Source organism: Zophobas morio, unplaced genomic scaffold (assembly GCF_036711695.1).
Source record: "Zophobas morio isolate AGI-343-1 ecotype UQ-CSIRO unplaced genomic scaffold, CSIRO_AGI_Zmor_V1 ptg000026l, whole genome shotgun sequence".
NCBI classification, from domain to species: Eukaryota; Metazoa; Arthropoda; class Insecta; order Coleoptera; family Tenebrionidae; genus Zophobas; species Zophobas morio.
The window spans coordinates 12377282-12396711 of NW_026972131.1; the positions used below are offsets into that span (position 1 = coordinate 12377282).

Here is a 19430-nt window from a genome sequence, read left to right on the forward strand (position 1 = left end):
TGACGAGGGGTCACGTGACCGGCGCGGTGGCGCACTGGCTGTCATGTGGCTGTCATCTACGGCTGTCAATCGGAACGGGCGGCGAGGTTAGGTTTTGTGTTGATTTTCGAGAGGGCTGTGTGGTTTTAGAGCTATATTAAGCCACTAGTGGCGCAAATTAGTGGGTGGTGGTGACCGTGCTAAGTAAGTAGATGCGTTGTTCTTAAGTGGGATTTATAAACTTGCTGTTGATATTGAAGTCCCCGTTGCCAAGTTGCCGTTGATTATTAACTTTGATGTTAAATTTTGACGTATTTAAAAAGGTTGTAGACTGGTTGTAGAAGAAAAGTGGAGGATTAAAGTTGATTACTATAAAAATTTACCATTTTAGACATGTTTTAAGTTTCTTGTTGTCGAAATAAGTCTACACCTATTAAGAAATAAAGGTAAAATGGAGGCCCGCCCACCCACCCTATCTCTATTGTGATGATTTATTTTATTCGTCGTGAGCCAAAGGGGCGGAGCTTAACTGCAAAATCCTTATTTCTCTACAAGAATTAAATTAATTAATATTTTTGAGTATCGTGTTATTCAAAGAATACTATGTATATTCAGGAAAAAGTAAAACCAAAGATTAGGCCCCACCCATCATCGCCCCAATCTCAATTCTCAATTGTGATGAATTTTTCATTCGTTGTCATCTCGAGAGGCGGGGCTTAATTGTAAGATCCATATTTGTCTAGAAGAATTTACCATTTAAAACATGTTTTAAGATTCTTGTTGCGAAAGGATGGCTATGTATATTAAGAAAAAAAAAGGTAAAATATAAGCCCCGCCCACCCGCCCCATCTCTATTCTGGTGATATTTTTTTATTCGTCGTGGGCCAAGGGGACGGAGCTTGACTGCAAAATTCTTATTTCTCTACGAGAAATGAAAAAAATGTTTTCGAGTGTCGTGTTATTCATTATCTATGTATATTAAGAGAAAATTAAGCCCCACCCATACCTGCTCTGATCTAAAAAGTAATGAAGTTTTCATTCGTTCGTAGACCTAGGGGCGGGCGTAATTGCAAAATCCATATTTCTTAAAAAAATAATACCATTTTAAACGTGTTTTAGGTTTCAAGAAAAAAAAAATCATCACAATCGAGATAGGATGGGAGGGCGGGGTTTACATATTTGCCTTTTTTTTTAATGTACATAGCATTCTTCGAACAATGCGATACTCAGAAACAGGTTTTTAATTTCTTGTGAAACGAAATAAATAATTTGCAGTTAAGCTCCGCCCCTCTGGCTCACAGCGAATAAAAAAATCATCACAATCGAGATAGGGCGGGTGGGCGGGCTTAGATTTTGTCTTTTTGTTTTAATATGTGTAGACTTCTTTTCACAACATGAAACTTAAACTATGTTTAAAATGGAAGATTTGTATAAGGAAATATCTATTTTGCAATTAGGCTCCGCCCCATAATTGCAAAATCCATATTTCCTTGGGAATTTTAACCATGTTTTAAGTTTCTTGTTGTGAAAAGATGGCTATGTATATTAAGAAAAAAAAGGCAAAATATTAGCCCCGCCCACCCACCCCATCTCAATTCTGATGATTTTTTTTCGTCGTGAGTCAAGGGGGGCGGAGCTTAACTGCAAAATCCTTATTTCTCTACCAGAAATTAAAAACATGTTTTGAATGTCGTGTTCAAAGAATACTAGGTATATTAAGAAAAAAATTAAAGCCAAAGATTAAGCCCCACCCATACCTGCCCTGATCTACATAGTAATGAAGTTTTCATTCGTTCGTAGACCTAGGGGCGGGTCTAATTGCAAAATCCATATTTAAAAAAAAAAAAATACCAATTTAAACGTGTTTTAGGTTTCAAGAATTAAAAAAAATCATCACAAGTGACATGGGGTAGGTGGGTGGGATTTATATATTTGCCTTTTTTTTCTTAATATACATAGCATTCTTTGAACAATACGATACTCAAATACAAGTTTTTAATTTCTTGTGTGAAACAAAATAAATATTTTGCAGTTAAGCTCCGCCCCTCTGGCTCACAGCGAATAAAAAAATCATCACAATCGAGACAGGGCGGGTGGGCGGGCTTAAATTTTGTCTTTTTGTTTTAACATGTGTAGACTTTTTTTCACAACATGAAACTTAAAATATGTACGTTTAAAATGTAAAATTTGTATATGGAAATATCGATTTTGCAATTAGGCTCCAGCCCATCATTGCAAAATCCATATTTCCTTGGAAATTTTAACCATTTTTTAAGTTTCTTCTTGTTAAAAGATGGCATGTATATTAAAAAAAAAAAAATGCAAAATATAGGCCCCGCCCACCCGCCCCATTTCAATTCTGATGATTTTTTTTATTCGTCGTGAGCCAAGGGGGCGAAGCCTAACTGCAAAATCCTTATTTTTCTGAGACATTAAAAAATGTGTTGTTCAAAGAATGTTACGTATATTAAGAAAAAATTAAACCAAAGATTAAGCCCCACCCATGCCTGCCATGATCTAAATAGTAATGAAGTTTTCATTCGTTCGAAGACCTAGGGGCGGGCCTACTTGCAAAATCCATATTTCTTAAAAAAAAATAATACCATTTTAAACGTGTTTTAGGTTTCTAAGAATAAAAAAAATCATCACAATTGAGATGGGAGGGGGGGGTTTATATATTTGCCTTTTTTTTCTTAATATACAGAGCATTCTTTGAACAATACGATACTCAAAAACAGGTTTTTAATTTCTTGTGTGAAACGAAATAAATAATTTGCAGTTAAGCTCCGCCCCTCGGGCTCACAGCGAATAAAAAAATCATCACAATCGAGATAGGGCGGGTGGGCGGGCTTAGATTTTGTCTTTTTGTTTTAATATGTGTAGACTTCTTTTCACAACATGAAACGTAAAATATGTTTAAAATGGAAAATTTGTATAAGGAAATATCTATTTTGCAATTAGGCTCCGCCCCATAATTGCAAAATCCATATTTCCTTGGAAATTTTAACCATGTTAAGTTTCTTGTTGTGAAAAAATGGCTATGTATATTAAGAAAAAAAAAAGCCAAAATACAAGCCCCGCCCACCCGCCCCATCTCAATTCTGATGATTTTTTTTATTCGTCGTGAGCCAAGGGGACGAAGCCTAACTGCAAAATCCGTATTTCTCTATGGGACACTAAAAAATATGTTGTTCAAAGAATGTTATGTATATTAAGAAAAAATTAAAGCAAAGAATAAGCCCCACCCATACCTGCCAAGATCTAAATACTAATGAAGTTTTCATTCGTTCGTAGACCTAGGGGCGGGCCTAATTGTAAAATCCATATTTCTTAAAAAAAAATAATACCATTTTAAACGTGTTTTAGGTTTCTAAGAATAAAAAAAAGTATCACAATTGAGATGGAATGGGTGGGTGGGGTTTATATATTTGCCTTTTTTTTTTAATATACATAGGATTCTTTGAACAATAAGATACTCAAAAACAGGTTTTTAATTTCTTGTGTGAAACGAAATAAATATTTTGCATTTAAGCTCCGCCCCTCTGGCTCACAGCGAATAAAAAAATCATCACAATCGAGATAGGGCTGGTGGGCGGGCTTAGATTTTGTCTTTTTGTTTTAATATGTGTAGACTTCTTTTCACAACATGAAACTTAAACTATGTTTAAAATGGAAGATTTTTATAAGGAAATATCCATTTTGCAATTAGGCTCCGCCCCATAATTGCAAAATCCATATTTGCTTGGAAATTTTAACCATGTTTTAAGTTTCTTGTTGTGAAAAGATGGATATGTATATTAAGAAAAAACAAAGGCAAAATATGAGCCCCACCCACCCGCTCCATCTCAATTCTGATGATTTTTTTTATTCGTCGTGAGCCAATGGGGCGAAGCCCAACTGCAAAATTCTTATTTCTCTATGAGACATTAAAAAATGTGTTGTTCAAAGAATGTTATGTATATTAAGAAAAAATTAAAGCAAAGATTAAGCCCCACCCATACCTGCCATGATCTCAATAGTAATGAAGTTTTCATTCGTTCGTCGAACTAGGGGCGGGTCTAATTGCAAAATCCATATTTCTTAAAAAAATAATACCATTTTAAACGTGCTTTAGGTTTCAAGAATTAAAAAAAATCATCACAATCGAGGTAGGGTGGGTGGGCGGGGTTTACATATTTGCCTTTTTTTAATATTCATAGCATTCTTCGAACAATGCGATACTCAGAAACAGGTTTTTAATTTCTTGTGAAACGACATAAATCTTTTGCAGTTAAGCTCCGCCCCTCTGGCTCACAGCGAATAAAAAAATCATCACAATCGAGATAGGGCGGGTGGGCGGGCTTAGATTTTGTCTGTTTGTTTTAATATGTGTAGACTTTTTCACAACATAAAACTTAAAATATGTTTAAAATGGAAGATTTGTATAAGAAAATATCAATTTTGCAATTAGGCTCCGTCCCATAATTGCAAAGTCCATATTTCTTTGGAAATTTTAACCATTTTTTAAGTTTCTTCTTGTTAAAAGATGGCATGTATATTAAGAAAAAAAAAAATGCAAAATATAGGCGACGCCCACCCGCCCCATTTCAATTCTGATGATTTTTTTTATTCGTCGTGAGCCAAGGGGGCGAAGCCTAACTGCAAAATCCTTATTTTTCTGAGACATTAAAAAGTGTGTTGTTCAAAGAATGTTACGTATATTAAGAAAAAATTAAAGCAAAGATTAAGCCCCACCCATGCCTGCCATGATCTAAATAGTAATGAAGTTTTCATTCGTTCGTAGACCTAGGGGCGGGCCTAATTGCAAAATCCATATTTCTTAAAAAAAAATAATACCATTTTAAACGTGTTTAATACCATTTTAAACGTGTTTTAGGTTTCTAAGAATAAAAAAAAATCATCACAATTGAGATGGGAGGGGGGTTTATATATTTGCCTTTTTTTCTTAATATACAGAGCATTCTTTGAACAATACGATACTCAAAAACAGGTTTTTAATTTCTTGTGTGAAACGAAATAAATAATTTGCAGTTAAGCTCCGCCCCTCTGGCTCACAGCGAATAAAAAAATCATCACAATCGAGATAGGGCGGGTGGGCGGGCTTAGATTTTGTCTTTTTGTTTTAACATGTGTAGACTTCTTTTCACAACATGAAACTTATTCTATGTTTAAAATGGAAGACTTGTATAAGGAAATATCGATTTTGCAATTAGGCTCCGCCCCATAATTGCAAAATGCATATTTCCTTGGAAATTTTAATCATGTTTTAAGTTTCTTGTTGTGAAAAAATGACAATGTATATTAAGAAAAAAAAACAAAATATAAGCCCCGCCCACCCGCCCCATCTCAATTCTGATGATTTTTTTTATTCGTCGTGAGCCAAGGGGGCAAAGCCTAACTGCAAAATCCTTATTTCTCTATGAGACATTAAAAAATACGTTGTTCAAAGAATGTTATGTATATTAAGAAAAAATTAAAGCAAAGATTAAGCCCCACCCATGCCTGCCATGATCTAAATAGTAATGAAGTTTTGATTCGTTCGTAGACCTGGGGAGGGGGGGGGGGCTAATTGCAAAATCCATATTTCTTAAAAAAATAATACCATTTTAAACGTGTTTTAGGTTTCAAGATTAAAAAGAAATCGTCACAATCGAGATGGGGTGGGTGGGTGGGGTTAATATATTTGCCTTTTTTTCTTAATGTACATGGCATTCCTTGAATGATACGATACTCAAAAACAGGTTTTAAACTCCTTGTAACGAAATAAGTATTTTGCAGTTAAGCTTCGCCCTCTTGGTTCACAGCGAATAAAAAAATCATCACAATCGAGATAGGGTGGGCGGGCGGGCATACATTTTGTCTTTTTGTTTTAATATGTTTTACCTCTCTTGTGTCAAGACCTCGAACGTCAAAGGCGTGCCAACTTTCAACGGAAGATATAAACGACGCATAACTTCGCTACGTATTTATCTTACAACGTCAACGTCCGCGGCAAGTTTATAAATCCACCTTTATACATAGCACATTGTACTGATAATTCCTTTCCTCAGTGTATCTGTAGTTCAGTGCGAATAAATGAAGCCCCTCAAGCCCTCCGAAACCATCTACAAGAGCCAGGGGACGTGGACGGACGCCCTCACCGTGTGCAAAAACACGGGAATCGGCTACTCCACGAACCAGATTTACCGCGAGGATGGAAATCCCCAGGAAGACCACTCGTACGAGGACTGCAGTTGCCACTATGAGTTTAACAAAGGGACCTGCTGGTACGCCGTCTTCGACGGCCACGAGGGCAAGCAGGCTTTGCATTTTTCGTCGCAGTTGACGGCCGAGATTTACTTCTCGCAGTTGACGGAAAAGAAAACCGATGATGAAGTGCGCGAGATCATCAGACAGGCGTTCATTTCCGTCGAAACTGGGTATATGCAGTCCATTGGGGATTTACTGGCGGAAAGATTGCAGTATGACCTTCCAGAGGGGTTGAGCGCCTATGAAGCCTACCAGAAAGCCCCCCATGCTGTGGAAAGTTTGAAACGAATTAACTCGCAGTTGTCGTCAGGGGCGGCTGCAGCGGTCGCCCTCATCCACAACAACAAGTTATACGTGGCCAATGTGGGTAATTGTAGGGTTCTTCTGTGTAAAACTGACGCTAATTCTGTGTTGAAAGTGGTGCAACTGAGTCTGGATCATGACTTGAAGAACGAAGATGAGTTGTTGAGGTTGGCGCAAATCGGGATTAATCGGGAATATTTGAGGAATAGTACGTATTTGGGGAACCAAGAGAATACTAGATGCTTGGGCAACTATTTGGTTAAAGGGGGCTACAAAGAGTTCGAGGATCTTAGTACGGCTACTCAAGAACCGGTATCCGCGGAACCGGATATCCACGGAGGGATCATCCTCGACGACTCTTGTAGGTTTTTACTGTTAATGACTGCCGAGTTGTATAAAACTATTGAGGAGGCGACGGGCACTGATCAAGTCAATAAGTATATAGCACAGTGTGTGGTGGAGCAGTTTCGGGAACAAGCGACTTTGACGGGGGTTGCGCAAGCTGTGGTGGATAAGGCTGTTCGTTTGCACCACGACTGGTACATGTCCAATTCCAACTCGGACAAGTCTTGTAGCGCCAAAAGAGAAGACATTACTTTGGTTTTGAGGAACTTCAACTACCCACTGCCTCATGCTATCAAAACACCAACTACACCGTCGTCGAACTCTTCCTTGACCCTAAATTCGCATCAGTCACAGAATACTTTAATAGACACCAGTAACACAAACAGTACGATTCGGTCGGACAATTCCACCGCGACATCCACGAACAGAACAATCAAAATCAAAGAAATAGGGTCTGATAACAAAGTTAAACCCTATGTGGATTTTTCGGTGTTTTATAATAACGCCGAAATCGCGCGACGGGAGGGCCGCTTACCCGATTGGTGGAACTCTTAAGCCACTAAAAAAAAAACTGTGTTGCAATTTTTATTAACTTTTAACAGTGTACAAATATTTGCCGACTTTTAATAAAAACTTATTAAAAACGTTAGACTTATAGCTTTCACAACTTATTAAATTTGCGTAGATTTAGGTACAAAACAATGCGTGGAATTGAAAATAGCATGTTCAAGGACTTGGCATTACTTTTAGGCGCTCGAACGCAGCCTTCTCTAAGGCTTCTCGGTGGTTCGGGTGGGCGATGCAAATCAGCTCGTGCGCTCTCTGACGCAAGGACTTTCCGAACAAGTAGGCTATTCCATACTCGGTGACGACGTAGTGCACATGCGCCCTCGATGTGACGACCCCAGCGCCTACAAACCAGTTATTACTCACCCAAAACCCTACTCAATCCACGTACCTTGTTTAATTAACGGCACTATTTTACTCTCCCCTTTGTTAGTCGAGGACGGTAAGGCAATAATCGGCTTTCCTAACCCATCCAGCCCCTCCGCCGCCCCCCTGATAAAATCAACCTGCCCCCCGAACCCAGAGTACATCCTCGTCCCGATCGAATCCGACACCACTTGTCCCGTCAAATCGACCTCAATGCACGAGTTGATAGCGGTCATCTTCGGCTGCTGCGCCACGATCTCTGCAAACAAAGTTGCTGAACCGCCCAATCACAAACCGCCACGTACTTGTATTGTTGACGTAATCGATGACGAGCATCTCGATGAAGGGGTTGTTGTCCACGAAGTCGTACAACTTCTGGGTGCCGATTAGGAACGACCCCACGATGCGTCCCTTATGCATCGTTTTACGGTTATTAGTGACGCAGCCCTTCTCCACCAGGTCCACCACCCCCCCGGCGAACATCTCCGAGTGGATACCGAGGTCCTTGTGGTTGGTTAGAGCAGCCAAAACTGCGTCGGGAATGTTTCCGATGCCCATCTGCAAAGTCGCGCCGTCTTCCACCAGGTTCTCGGCGATGAGCTGGCCGATCTTGGATTCGACGTCGGTAGGGGGACGGCCGCCGTGCTGAGGTAGAGGGGTGTTGACTTTGACGGCCACGTCGATGTGGCTCACGTGGATGATGGCGTCGCCGAAGGTTCGAGGCATGCAGGGGTTGACCTGAGCTGCAGCACAATTTCTATCTTAACGCTCGAGGAAAGAAAAATGTCTTACCGATTATCGATTTGGAGTTGGTCATTGCGGCCCGGACGCAGTCGACACTAGTCCCCAAGCTGCAGTAGCCGTGTTCGTCTGGCGGCGACACCTACATCGTAAAGTCCAAATTTAAATTAATATTTCCCGCGTCATATCGTTACGACATCCGCACTCACGTGAATGACTGCGAAATCGGGCTGGAAGATCTTCTTATAAAACAACAGCGGGATTTCCGAGAGGAAAATGGGCAAACAGTCGCCTCTACCTTCAGCCACGGCTTTCCTTACGTTCCCGCCCATGAAAAACGAGAACGACCTGAAAATCCCATCGCACGAAGGGTCGCAGTACGACGCGGGCCCTTCAGTGTGCATGTGGCAAACCGTAATATCTTTGAGGTTGTTGGCTTTCCCGTGGGCCGTCATTGCGTTGACCAGGTCCACGGGAGTGGCGGCGGCTCCTTGCACGAACACGGTTTGACCTGCAATAAAAAATTGATACGGTCCTGGAGCCTCTCATGGGTCAATACGATTCTGCGGCACGCAAACACGTTGAGGAGTGGGTTTGAATGAAATGGGTGCCAAAAGTACGTCAATTGAAGCCGGGATAAATGGTATTGGTTATTTTTGGGTACTATAGGGAATCTCTTGACGTCAGTAGTGATTCCTTCGGGCGCCGGATATTAATATGTTTGTACTTTAAACCGACTGAAATAAGTTTGAAAACAACGGCTAAAAATATCAGGTTGTTTGTCATTTTTTTGTGTGGATGGATGTGTGTTTATTTGTTAAAGACAGGAACACGCAACAATCAATACGAAGTGTGTAATCCCTGCTTAGGGTGCGCGTTTTTTGATTCACTAATACTCAAACCGTGTTATACCGATCTAACATTTCCATTATCTGTTAATGGTTATCAAGATTAATTTAATTTAGACAAAAATAATACAGTTAGGTAATGAGTGCTTTCGTTTTTATTGTTTTTGAACAAACATTAATAACAGTTATCGTCGAGATAACGGCGTAATAAAGTTTTTAAACAAAAAGCTACAACAAGCGGGATTGTGGCTCAGATGTTGTTGTCAACATCCATTAGATAATTGTCTCATTATATCCAATTACTTTGATTCGGTTGGATGGATATAACCTGAAATCGTGCGTACGAAGGTCTTGTTTGTGATAAAAAATGTACTAAAGCAGCCAAAAATAAATGCGATAATTCGCTCCTAAAATTGATAAAATGTTACGAATATTTTGTTTTTCACTGCTACTTGCGACCTCATATTTATTAATTAATCGTCAATGACAGATAAAAATTCCAGTTATATATAATCAGATATGACATCTGCGATCCAGTAAAACAGGTTACATAACACATAAACAAACATTCTGAAGCATTCAAAACAGAAAAAGTGGCTTTCAACTACAAAACATCAAGTGTTTTTTTTTATTGTATTATCCACTTTAAACATGACTTAAGTCGATACGAGACGTTACGTAATCGAATGTTTGTGGTATTGTTTCTCGTTATCTAGCTCTGTAAATTTTTTATGAATAAATCCCTCGTGTGCAAAAATAATTTTCCAAAGCTAGGTAAATCCTGCGTACGTTTTGGACATCTTATGCATACCACATGTTACTGATGGATTTCAACCACAAACTGGTTTTAGATTCGGACGCAGACGCCTTTATTAACGATTTAAAAATAACCCAGAACAACTTTCAGAAACCGAGCAATACTGAATAAACTGGTTGATTGAAAATTCAAATACGGCGACTACACTTTTAGTGAATAATTCAACAGTAAAACGTTTATGTTGCTTTTAACTGCACGTAATTGTTTAATATTCTTGTACCATTGTGTGGCGAGAGAAAATGATCAGGATTGACATGGCAGTTTTTGCGCAGCTAATTAAGAAATATGATAAACAGTGACTATATTCGGCGAACGCCACAACAAATAAACTTTTATCAATTTAACCTTTGTATTATGACTAGTTGAACAATGGACTTCTTGAACATATCTTGAACTAGAATTTCGTTTATGGTAAACATACAAGGAAGATTTGATAAAATAAATAAAAATGAATGGCGACACCGACTCACCACTTTCTATTTTCGAAAATAATAAATATTAATACAAATTATGTCAACGTTCGTCCCTTTTGGCGCCACGCCACAGACCCTGGTCAAAGTTCACGAACAACCTATTAAAAAAATCTCGGTGTATATTCACCCGACTTTAGGTCTTCGAAGGCCGACTCTAGGGTGGTCCATCTGGGCTCTTTTCCCTGGATGGGTTGTGCGGGCTCATTGGTGTACGTGTAGTAGGTCCTGGGGGCTAGCCTTTTCAAACTCGACAAAATCGAAAACCTACTGGTGGCACTTTTAACCGCCGCAGCCATCACTCCCGATTTTCCTTAAGTTAAATTGCACTTAAATTCAGGCCCTTCCCTTTCAAAGCGAATTCGGGAGAAGGATAAGCGTGTGAATGAAAAATAAATCCTGTTATTTTTATGCGTTTGCCAATGTTTGACAACTACTGTGTCGGTCTTTGTCGGCACCACGTTGGTAGTTATGTCGTTTCAGTCACGGTTTTGACAGATGAAAGTGAAATGGGCGGAAAGAGACGAGGTCGGACGAAGCGGAACTGGGGAGGCAGAGGCGCCGACTATGTAAGGAAAAAAGCGCGTTTTTGTACTTTGTTGTGGCAATTGACGGAAAAGCGATTCGGTCATATATTGATACAACTTTGGAAACGTGGTTATAAAATGACTTCATTGTCATGCATCTATAGACATTTTGTTAGCACAACAAAATGTGTGTAAATCGCCGCCTATGTTCCCGACTATATTTTTATATTGTGGATTTTTGTAGATTTCTTTTATCAGTAATATTTAGCTGATAACATTCAATGCAATTTAATCGTTTTGTTGTTTATTCTGTCGAAGCAGTTTTCGTTTTCAAAGAAATTAAATCGGTGTATTGTTGGTTGCATATATTTCTAGCTTGAAATAAAACGTCGCTTTTACTCGGTACTTATTTTTATTAGTTCTTTTTAAATACCGTTTTAAACTGCGATTCGTCGGTGTACCCTTCGAAGTTCTGCGAATCCGAGTTCTTCATCATATCCTCGACCACGTACAACATTTTCAGTTCGTCTTGAATCTTCTCGATCTGTTCTCTCTTCCATTCGTTCAAAATATACATGACCTGGTCCTTGGACACGACCTTCGTCAGATCTATCGAATCTATGCCGACCACCTTTTTCACGTTCTCCAGCTCGTCGAGTAGTTGTTTATCCAACATTGTAGATTCTTTGTCCTCTAGACCAGTCGTGCGCGGACATTTCTTCATCATTTGCGAATAATTTACAGAAAAAGGGGCACATTTTCCCTTGTCGCCTTCAACGAAATCTCCGAATTTCGACGATCCGAAGACTACCGCTTCCCCAGACATTTCTGCATACTTGTTGATGAGGTAGTCTTGGATGGCGTCGATGCACAGTTGGACGTCTTTTGGGTGAACGCCGGCGTCGTTGTAGATCGATTGTAAGAAATGGAGAGCCCATTGGAGTTGGACGATTCCTGGAAAAGTCGTTAGTGTGACTGGACAGCTTGGTGCGATTTTGTACCCAGGTCTTTCTTGTTGGAGTCCTTGCTAAAGAGCATCCAAATGACGGCAATCGCGTGGTCAAACTGCAAATAAAACGGTGGAGGTTTGGTCGTTATGTGTTTGAGTTTGGTCGCTTTTCCTCTGGTTTTTACTCGAAAAGTGTACAAAATCGGGGTGTAAGGAATTTCGCTTTCGGGAACTACGGGCAAGGCGGTGAGGTAATGCGCTTTGTTGACGGTTTCGTCCACTGATGCGTGAGGATCGACTTGGACTCTTGTTCTGAAACCAGTCGTCAAAAAATTGCTACGAGTTTAAACCTGTTGATACTTTTTTGATTTTGAGGGGGTAGTAGGTTCTGGTTCAGGTGCTCGTGTTTCAGGTTCCTCTGGTGGCGTCTCGTCTTCTCCTTCAGCTAGATGTTCTTCGTTGACATTACCTACAAGGATAACATTATATCTACCTATACGTACATTTCTATAAAGAGTTTCATACAACTTGAAAGAACTTAACTTCACTTAAGTGGAATGACACACGTTTCAAGTTCTATGATTTACATATGTATGTTTAATTCTTAAGTTGTTAATGTTTGTTGTGATCAACCACGTTCACTGGTGAAAATGGTTGATCATTGGTGTTAAAATATCTAAAGATTTAAAGACCCCTAGGCATTAAATACGCCATTTTAGGTACAGGGAACGGCGTCTCTTCTTGAAAAGCTTCTTCATCCGACCCGCGTTTAAAGCTAACACTTATGACTGTTTCTCCTTTCGGTTTATCAATTTTGAGAACCGATAAAATAGGTTGTACATCTGTGAAATGCTCAAGATGAGTGATTAGTGCAAATCTAGATAGATACATAATTACCACTTTCGTCGGATGACAAATCTCCTGAAGTAATGCGTAAAAAATAAATCTAATAATACAGGCGAGGTTTTATCAATCGCGTGTTTGATGAGACCTCGCCCCACATTTAAAACTAAAACTATTACCAGCTTCGTCTGCCATAGCGAAATTTGTCACTAGAATTTGCACAATGTTTTATTAGTGATGACAGCACTACGACAAGAAAACAAAATGACGTTTAAGTTACATTTTTTATTTGTTTTAACGCCAACGACGACTTATTCTTCGTCTTCGTTCCCCATTTTTACTTTCGTTGTTGTTCTTATGGTTTGATCTTCTTCGTCCGTGGTCTCTCCTCCAGTCGTTTCGCCTCCTGTCGTATCCCCTCCCTCCTTGGCTCCGCCCGTTTCACCTGCGCCGCCGTCCCCGCCCGATTTATCTAGAAACCTGATATGATTGAGAATCCCTTGTACGTTGGGTGGGTGGTTGCCGAAATCGTCTCTGATGCACTCCAAGCACTGCTTAGTCCACACCATGTAGTTCTTGGGGATGTCGGGCTGCTTGGACGCCATCATCATCAGCGTACTGATCGTGACGCCGAACATGTACATCGCATCTTTCAAAGGGTTAGGAAGGGTCGCATCTTCCGAATCTATGGAGACGTCGTCTTCGTCTAGTGCCGTCTGCACGCGAAACTCCTTGGAGATTTTCTCGTCTAACTTGCTTTCGAAGTCTTGAGCGAAGTCTTCTTCTTCGATCCTCGTAGAAGTGACGATGTCATCGTCGAAGGGTAGAATGCCTCCCCGTCTCGGTCGTATACTAAAAATATCGGGGTTGGCGCTTTTGATAAATGAAATGGTTTGGGAGGTTTTCCGTCTGGAACTTCCCGGTGGACAACTCATTTTGTGAAATGTGCAAAAATGACTGGAATTTTGTTGACAGGTTGGACTTGTATCAAGTGGCCTGCCGTTGGCATTAAGAAAATTCGCAGAAGCAGTCAAAATTTTTGGTTTATTTACAAGATAGATAAATTACCGTAGTATGTGTTCACCTCAGAAAGTGGTCATACCGAAAGGTCTAGTGAACCCTCGGGAGACTACTATCATCGAGATTCCTAGGAATTTGCAGAATGTTGGAACAGTGGTGGCACGACCTAGACCGGTCTGCTACAGTCCGAGCATGGACCAACCGGCCACCCCGAAGATGACCAAGAAAAGGACGTACACTAGAAAAACGTACCCGCCGAGGAGGGCGCCCGGATACGGCGGTCTAGACGATGCGGGTCTGACCTTCGCTGGAATTCCCAACGACGAGAGTTACCAAGCTTCACCGGTCTTCAAGCCTTGGTACCCTATATCCCCGCGGGATCGATATGGCGAAATTTCCAAGGGGGATGTCTCGTACGCTGTGTGCCAACCCGGCAAAGCTGGTTTCGACCCTCCGTTAACCTCGTCGACATTCCGAGAGATAGACGACCCTAGGGAAAGTAATATATTCCAAATCGTTCCTACATACCTCGTTAACTCAAATTCGTAGCCTCTTTGTACAGAGACTTCAGACCCGGTGGAAGGTCGTCGCGCCCTACTTCCCCAGCCAGGACTCCCGATTCCCTGAAGCACTGGCATTCCAGTTTGGGCACCGTCAGCCCGGACCCACAATCCGCCTACTGTAATTTTAAACCCTCGGTCACCTACCCCATCACACTAACTCCTTTCAGATGAGAGCTTCTCCATGGACGAGTCGCCGTGCGAAGACAGAGCGGAGACCAGTCAAGAGCAATCTTACTACGACAGCTCCGGCGACGCCAACGTGGAGTACGGCAGCGGCTGCGAGGAAGGCGACAGCTCCGGCGGTGCCTACAGAAAATTCGATTCTTCGGGAGAGCTTTCGCCCGGTGGGTGTGCCGAGAGCTGTCCAGCGTCCCCCAAGAACATTTCTCAGCGCGATGTCATGAACTCGCTGGGAAATCTCGAAGCCAACGAGCTCAGCCAGATCATGACCGACCTCAACCAGTTCCAGAGCGCCAGAAGGCGGCTAGTTTTCGACGCCTCTAGCTTAGCAAGTGCGGCCGATGTTTCGTCCAACTTGTTAAACTCGAGTTAAAGTCGCCTTTGTACGTCAGTCTGACAATTTCCTTCAAAATTCTCTGTGTGAAAATGGGCTTATGCGCGAATGATACGAAAAGGAGACGACCATTCAAGACCATCATCATACCTAGAGGGATAATCAACCCGTATGAGCACAACGTTATAGAAATCCCGCTGAATTTGGATACCGCTAGCAACTTGATAGTCAAGGCACCGACCGATGCCAATTCTTGCTTCTCGGTGGAGCCCTATCGGGGGAACGTGGCGACGCCGCCGCCGCAGCCGATGGTCCAGCCCTATCCTGGCGAGGTCAATTTACCGGTGGTAGGACCGACACCCCAGGTGATTTCAACGGATAGTGGGGCTAGAGTTTGCCCTCAGGATGGAATTACTTGTATAAAAACAACGTATTCGAACGATAGACCAAGGAAGGTAGATTTCTGCGGCCAAACTCCAAACCCGTATTTACCTACCAAGAAATGGTCCACTTGTGATCAGTTAATCCAGTCGTCCTTTAACCTACCCGAGCGACGACCGCTGCCGGTTCCAGAGGCTCATTCCCCATTGTGTCCAATTTGTGCTAGAGCTTCATGCAAATATTTATCTAATTCTGGAATAAACCGTCCTTACAGTAGTAGATTTAGTCACTTTTCTCCCACTTTAGGTCAGCGAGATCCCCCAAACCCTAGTAATATTCATTTTGCGATCCCTACGACTCCCTATCGCGATCCCTACCGGTCGCCGTATTTACCAACCGAACGAACCGAGTCTATCAGACCAAGAGAAAAAGTCGACAACGAAGCCTTAAGTCGAATGGTGGACGAAAAAATTGAAAAAATCTTGAAACCCGTGCTGTTTTCACTAGGGAAGCTGTCTCCAGAGGACGACGATCGGGAAAAATATCTAGCATCGACTGGTCCATCAAAATTCAGCTATTCCTCAATCCGACCCAAACAATCAAGAGAACAGTGCAACCCCCGGAAGTACGAAGACGACTATAGAGTGAGGAACCCTTCGCCGTACGAGGCGCCTGATTATGAAGATTTGAGGCGCGAAACGAGAAGGAGGGACAGCGATTATTTGGGTAACACCAACGTTCAGGGAAAAGTTACCACTTTAATTGTCGGTTGTTGGTATTGCAGGTGGTACCACGAGATCGTCCTTTCGTAGCACCGACTTCGATCCGGACGAGTCGAGAAGACGACCTGCCTGTGGTGATCGTGATCCGTGCCCACCCAATGCCTCCTGTCAAAAACGTGTCGGCGTTAGCTTTGACGATACAGGAAATAAAAGTATTAGTTCAAAGTTAAACGAAAGATTGGATCTGAATGCCCCGTCGAATGAGTCTCTCCTCAATAAGAGAATTTAAGTCGCACAAGTCTAGAACGGTTGTCTTAAATAAAAATTGCTAAACCAATAAAATTGTCATTATTTTAGCTACGGGATTTAGGAATTTTTGCCTTTTCTCCTAACCTAACCAACTTCAGTTACACACGTCAGTGACAAATTAACGTTAAGCTTCAAAATTTTCACCGAGTTCAATCCACTTAAAGTCCGCTCCAATCGATCAAAATTAATCGTTTTGACAAGGTAACCCGAAATGGCGACGATGTACCCGATGACAACGCAACTGATGTGTGTTCCCGCGCCGGTACAGCAACTTCTACCCCAACCCAACGTTCCCATGGGTTACCAACTTCCTTACATGTGTATGCCTTATCCAAATTGTCAACCCATAGTTATCACGTTGCCACCACCTCCTGATGTAGCAAGTCCACCAGTGTGCAAACAAGCCCAAAACCCAGACCAAGTTAACCCAGACGACGTTTCTCTTCAGGTTGTGATAACCCCTTCAACTTGCATAAAAGACCAAGAACACCAAATCTGTCCCAAAGCTTCGTCAAGTCGAAACATTAGCAAATCCCCGTCGTGTTTGTCGCACAGCAGGTTTGATCCCCGTTTGCACAGCACAAGGAGCGATGACGCTCCTGGTGTTGAGTGTGAACCTCACCGGAAGTCACCGTGCGAAAGCATGGTGGTGGAGCCAGAAAACGAGACTCCGATGTCCGATTGTTTGGATACATTTTTAAGAACTTCGTTCGTAGCGTGGGTGCAAGCCGGGGACGAGGAGTCAGAAGTGATAGACATGAGAGGGCTTAGCGAAGAATCGATTCTTGTGTTAAATCGTTTGAATAATATGTTGCGACAAAAGAAGATGGCTTGGCGGGAACTTGTCGCAGCGAACGCGGCGAAACAACGGTTGGACTGTGGCAGAAATGAAGATAAAGAGCAGTTGTATCTTAGTTACTGCCAACACAAAAGAAACGCCTTGTTGCACCTAAGAGACTACAAAAAGCAACAATGTGAGTACAAGGGTCTTTTGGCGCTTGCCATTCGAAATAACCAAGGTATAAAGGAGGCAGGAAACGGATCGGAGGAGTTGGAGTTGCTCAATTCTCAATTGACATCGTACATGGATCCTGAAAGTGTGAAGAAGAGTCTGGGAGAAAGTCACCGAGGACAAGAAAATCTCGGCAAAAGCGTTCTTCCACACGTTTCGTTCATAGAAGTCCTTGAAAATGATACATTCAGCTTTGACGGGTTAGACATAGAGCCGCTCACACCTTATGACGAGTTCATGCAGATATTAAGGATGCAGATGTTAGCACACAAACAAATCATTATTAAAAATCTTCGCGATGCAAAGGACATCAAAGAGAAGCTCGAAAGCGGTGAGCCCTTGCCAGACAGAGAATTTTTAATGTCTCAGTATCGGGAGAAAAAACGGGCAGCTTCCGAACAAATCGTGGAATACTTCGTGCAGCAACAACAGCTCTTGTCTAAAATTAAAGACTTGAAATGCGATCTAGATAATGAGCCCCCGATGAATGTACAAATATCTCGTAATAAAAACGAGGCGCCGGAAAATTACGAACTGATTTCTTTCGCCAAGGTGTCCGACAGCAGAAGATCGGAGCTTGACGATGATGTACCACAACAATGTAGTTTGACACAAGAGAGAGACGAAGAAGAGAAAAGTAGAGTGGCGAAAAGCATGCAGAACTACTTTCAACAACGAAGAAACGCAGTACAGAATCAATTGATGTCGCAAACACTGTAACGCAAGCAAAAACCATCCATCTTTATTTTATGTGACATAATTGTTGCTCTAAGTTTTATCTACCACTGTGTGACTAAAATAAAAAAATTGGTCTAAAGAGTTCAGACAGTACTTCCCTCGCTGTCGGAAACTTGACGACTGCATGCCTATTGTGTTTTTTTTCTCATTACATTTTTGTAGTGGGAATTTAAAAAAAAATTGCGATGACGTCATCAATATTTTTGCAAGGACACGTATATCAGTTGGGATAGATGTAGTGTAATACTAAGAATAAAATTATTATATTCTCAAATTTTCGGGAAAATGAATTGGGTCGTTTGAATATTGATTTGTAATAATCAATAAAATAACGAAACAATTTACTCACGTATACCTACGTATCAGAGGCAACTGAAAATCGTGTATGTATAAACATTCTTAATTTAAGATGACAGGCGTAACAGCATACGTGAGAGCCAAACAGAGAAACTGTAAACAAAACGACCGTCGGTTTTATTGCTTCGACTTCCGCTTATTATATAAAACATTGGGTTTTATTTTAATTCTTGACGGTGAAATTCACAATTGGTTGATTATAAACATGTCTATTTCACATTCGCGGAATCAAGTGGACGCATAAAACAAATGCAGGTCTGTAATGTTAAAGTCGATGTAAATAAGCGTGCTACCCTTATGTTTCAACCGAGTTTTTCCTTTAACAAATTTTGTGTCTACCAAATTGGGTTGGTTGGGGTGTAATACTAATAATAAGTGTTGCCTTTAATTTAATCAATAAAATAAATTGACTTCATTAATTTTTTTGAACCACCTCTTAAGAAAATCTAAAAAATATGAATGGAATGATAAATCACAAGTACAAACTCATCATATTTTTTGCATTTTAGATAGGATTTATTCAGCAAAATTTAAGGGTGACGTCATAAATTTTTTTAGGAGGGATGAACAAATACATTTTGAACAAAAGTTTACCATGCTTATAATAACTTTAAAATATTCCCAAGATTTCAAAGCATTCGGTTTTGTAATTCCTGATTAAATCGATAAAATAAATTCACGCATTCATTAATTTTTTTGAGTCACCCTGCATATGCAAATCCAAAAATATGAATGGAATGATAAATCACAAGTACAGACTCATCATATTTTGTACATTTTAGATACGATTTATTCGGCAAACTTTTGAGC

At 41.1% G+C, this 19430-nt stretch overlaps 5 protein-coding genes across 6 annotated transcripts; 3 read left to right on the forward strand and 2 right to left on the reverse strand.

Annotated features, from left to right (window-relative positions):
* Window positions 1-34: 34 nt before the first annotated feature.
* LOC135136550 (TGF-beta-activated kinase 1 and MAP3K7-binding protein 1-like) lies at window positions 35-7525 on the forward strand. Its single transcript, XM_064065889.1, has 2 exons — window positions 35-183; window positions 6030-7525. The coding sequence occupies exon 2, from the start codon at window positions 6055-6057 to the stop codon at window positions 7429-7431; it is 1377 nt and encodes a 458-aa protein (XP_063921959.1). The 5' UTR covers window positions 35-183; window positions 6030-6054; the 3' UTR covers window positions 7432-7525.
* On the reverse strand, window positions 7449-11166 carry LOC135136549 (4-hydroxybutyrate coenzyme A transferase). Its single transcript, XM_064065888.1, has 6 exons — window positions 10816-11166; window positions 8760-9061; window positions 8602-8692; window positions 8115-8552; window positions 7835-8068; window positions 7449-7787 (listed from the first exon to the last, which is right to left on the reverse strand). The coding sequence occupies exons 1-6, from the start codon at window positions 10982-10984 to the stop codon at window positions 7603-7605; spliced, it is 1419 nt and encodes a 472-aa protein (XP_063921958.1). The 5' UTR covers window positions 10985-11166; the 3' UTR covers window positions 7449-7602.
* Window positions 11167-11605: 439 nt separating this feature from the next.
* On the reverse strand, window positions 11606-13283 carry LOC135136528 (uncharacterized). 2 transcript variants are annotated; one of them, XM_064065867.1, is made up of 5 exons: window positions 13059-13128; window positions 12854-13003; window positions 12522-12630; window positions 12214-12473; window positions 11606-12166 (listed from the first exon to the last, which is right to left on the reverse strand). In XM_064065867.1, exons 2-5 carry the CDS (start codon window positions 12873-12875, stop codon window positions 11628-11630), a joined length of 930 nt encoding a protein of 309 aa, XP_063921937.1. In that variant the 5' UTR covers window positions 12876-13003; window positions 13059-13128; the 3' UTR covers window positions 11606-11627. The 2 variants fall into 2 exon arrangements, with proteins under 2 accessions (XP_063921937.1, XP_063921938.1); XM_064065868.1 differs by lacking the exons at window positions 12854-13003; window positions 13059-13128 and adding an exon at window positions 13184-13283.
* Window positions 13284-13991: 708 nt separating this feature from the next.
* On the forward strand, window positions 13992-15140 carry LOC135136527 (uncharacterized). The gene is made up of 3 exons (XM_064065865.1): window positions 13992-14523; window positions 14574-14705; window positions 14755-15140. The coding sequence occupies exons 1-3, from the start codon at window positions 14079-14081 to the stop codon at window positions 15138-15140; spliced, it is 963 nt and encodes a 320-aa protein (XP_063921935.1). The 5' UTR covers window positions 13992-14078.
* A 53-nt stretch (window positions 15141-15193) lies between these two features.
* On the forward strand, window positions 15194-16534 carry LOC135136526 (uncharacterized). The gene is made up of 2 exons (XM_064065864.1): window positions 15194-16208; window positions 16267-16534. The coding sequence occupies exons 1-2, from the start codon at window positions 15194-15196 to the stop codon at window positions 16491-16493; spliced, it is 1242 nt and encodes a 413-aa protein (XP_063921934.1). The 3' UTR covers window positions 16494-16534.
* Window positions 16535-19430: the final 2896 nt, after the last annotated feature.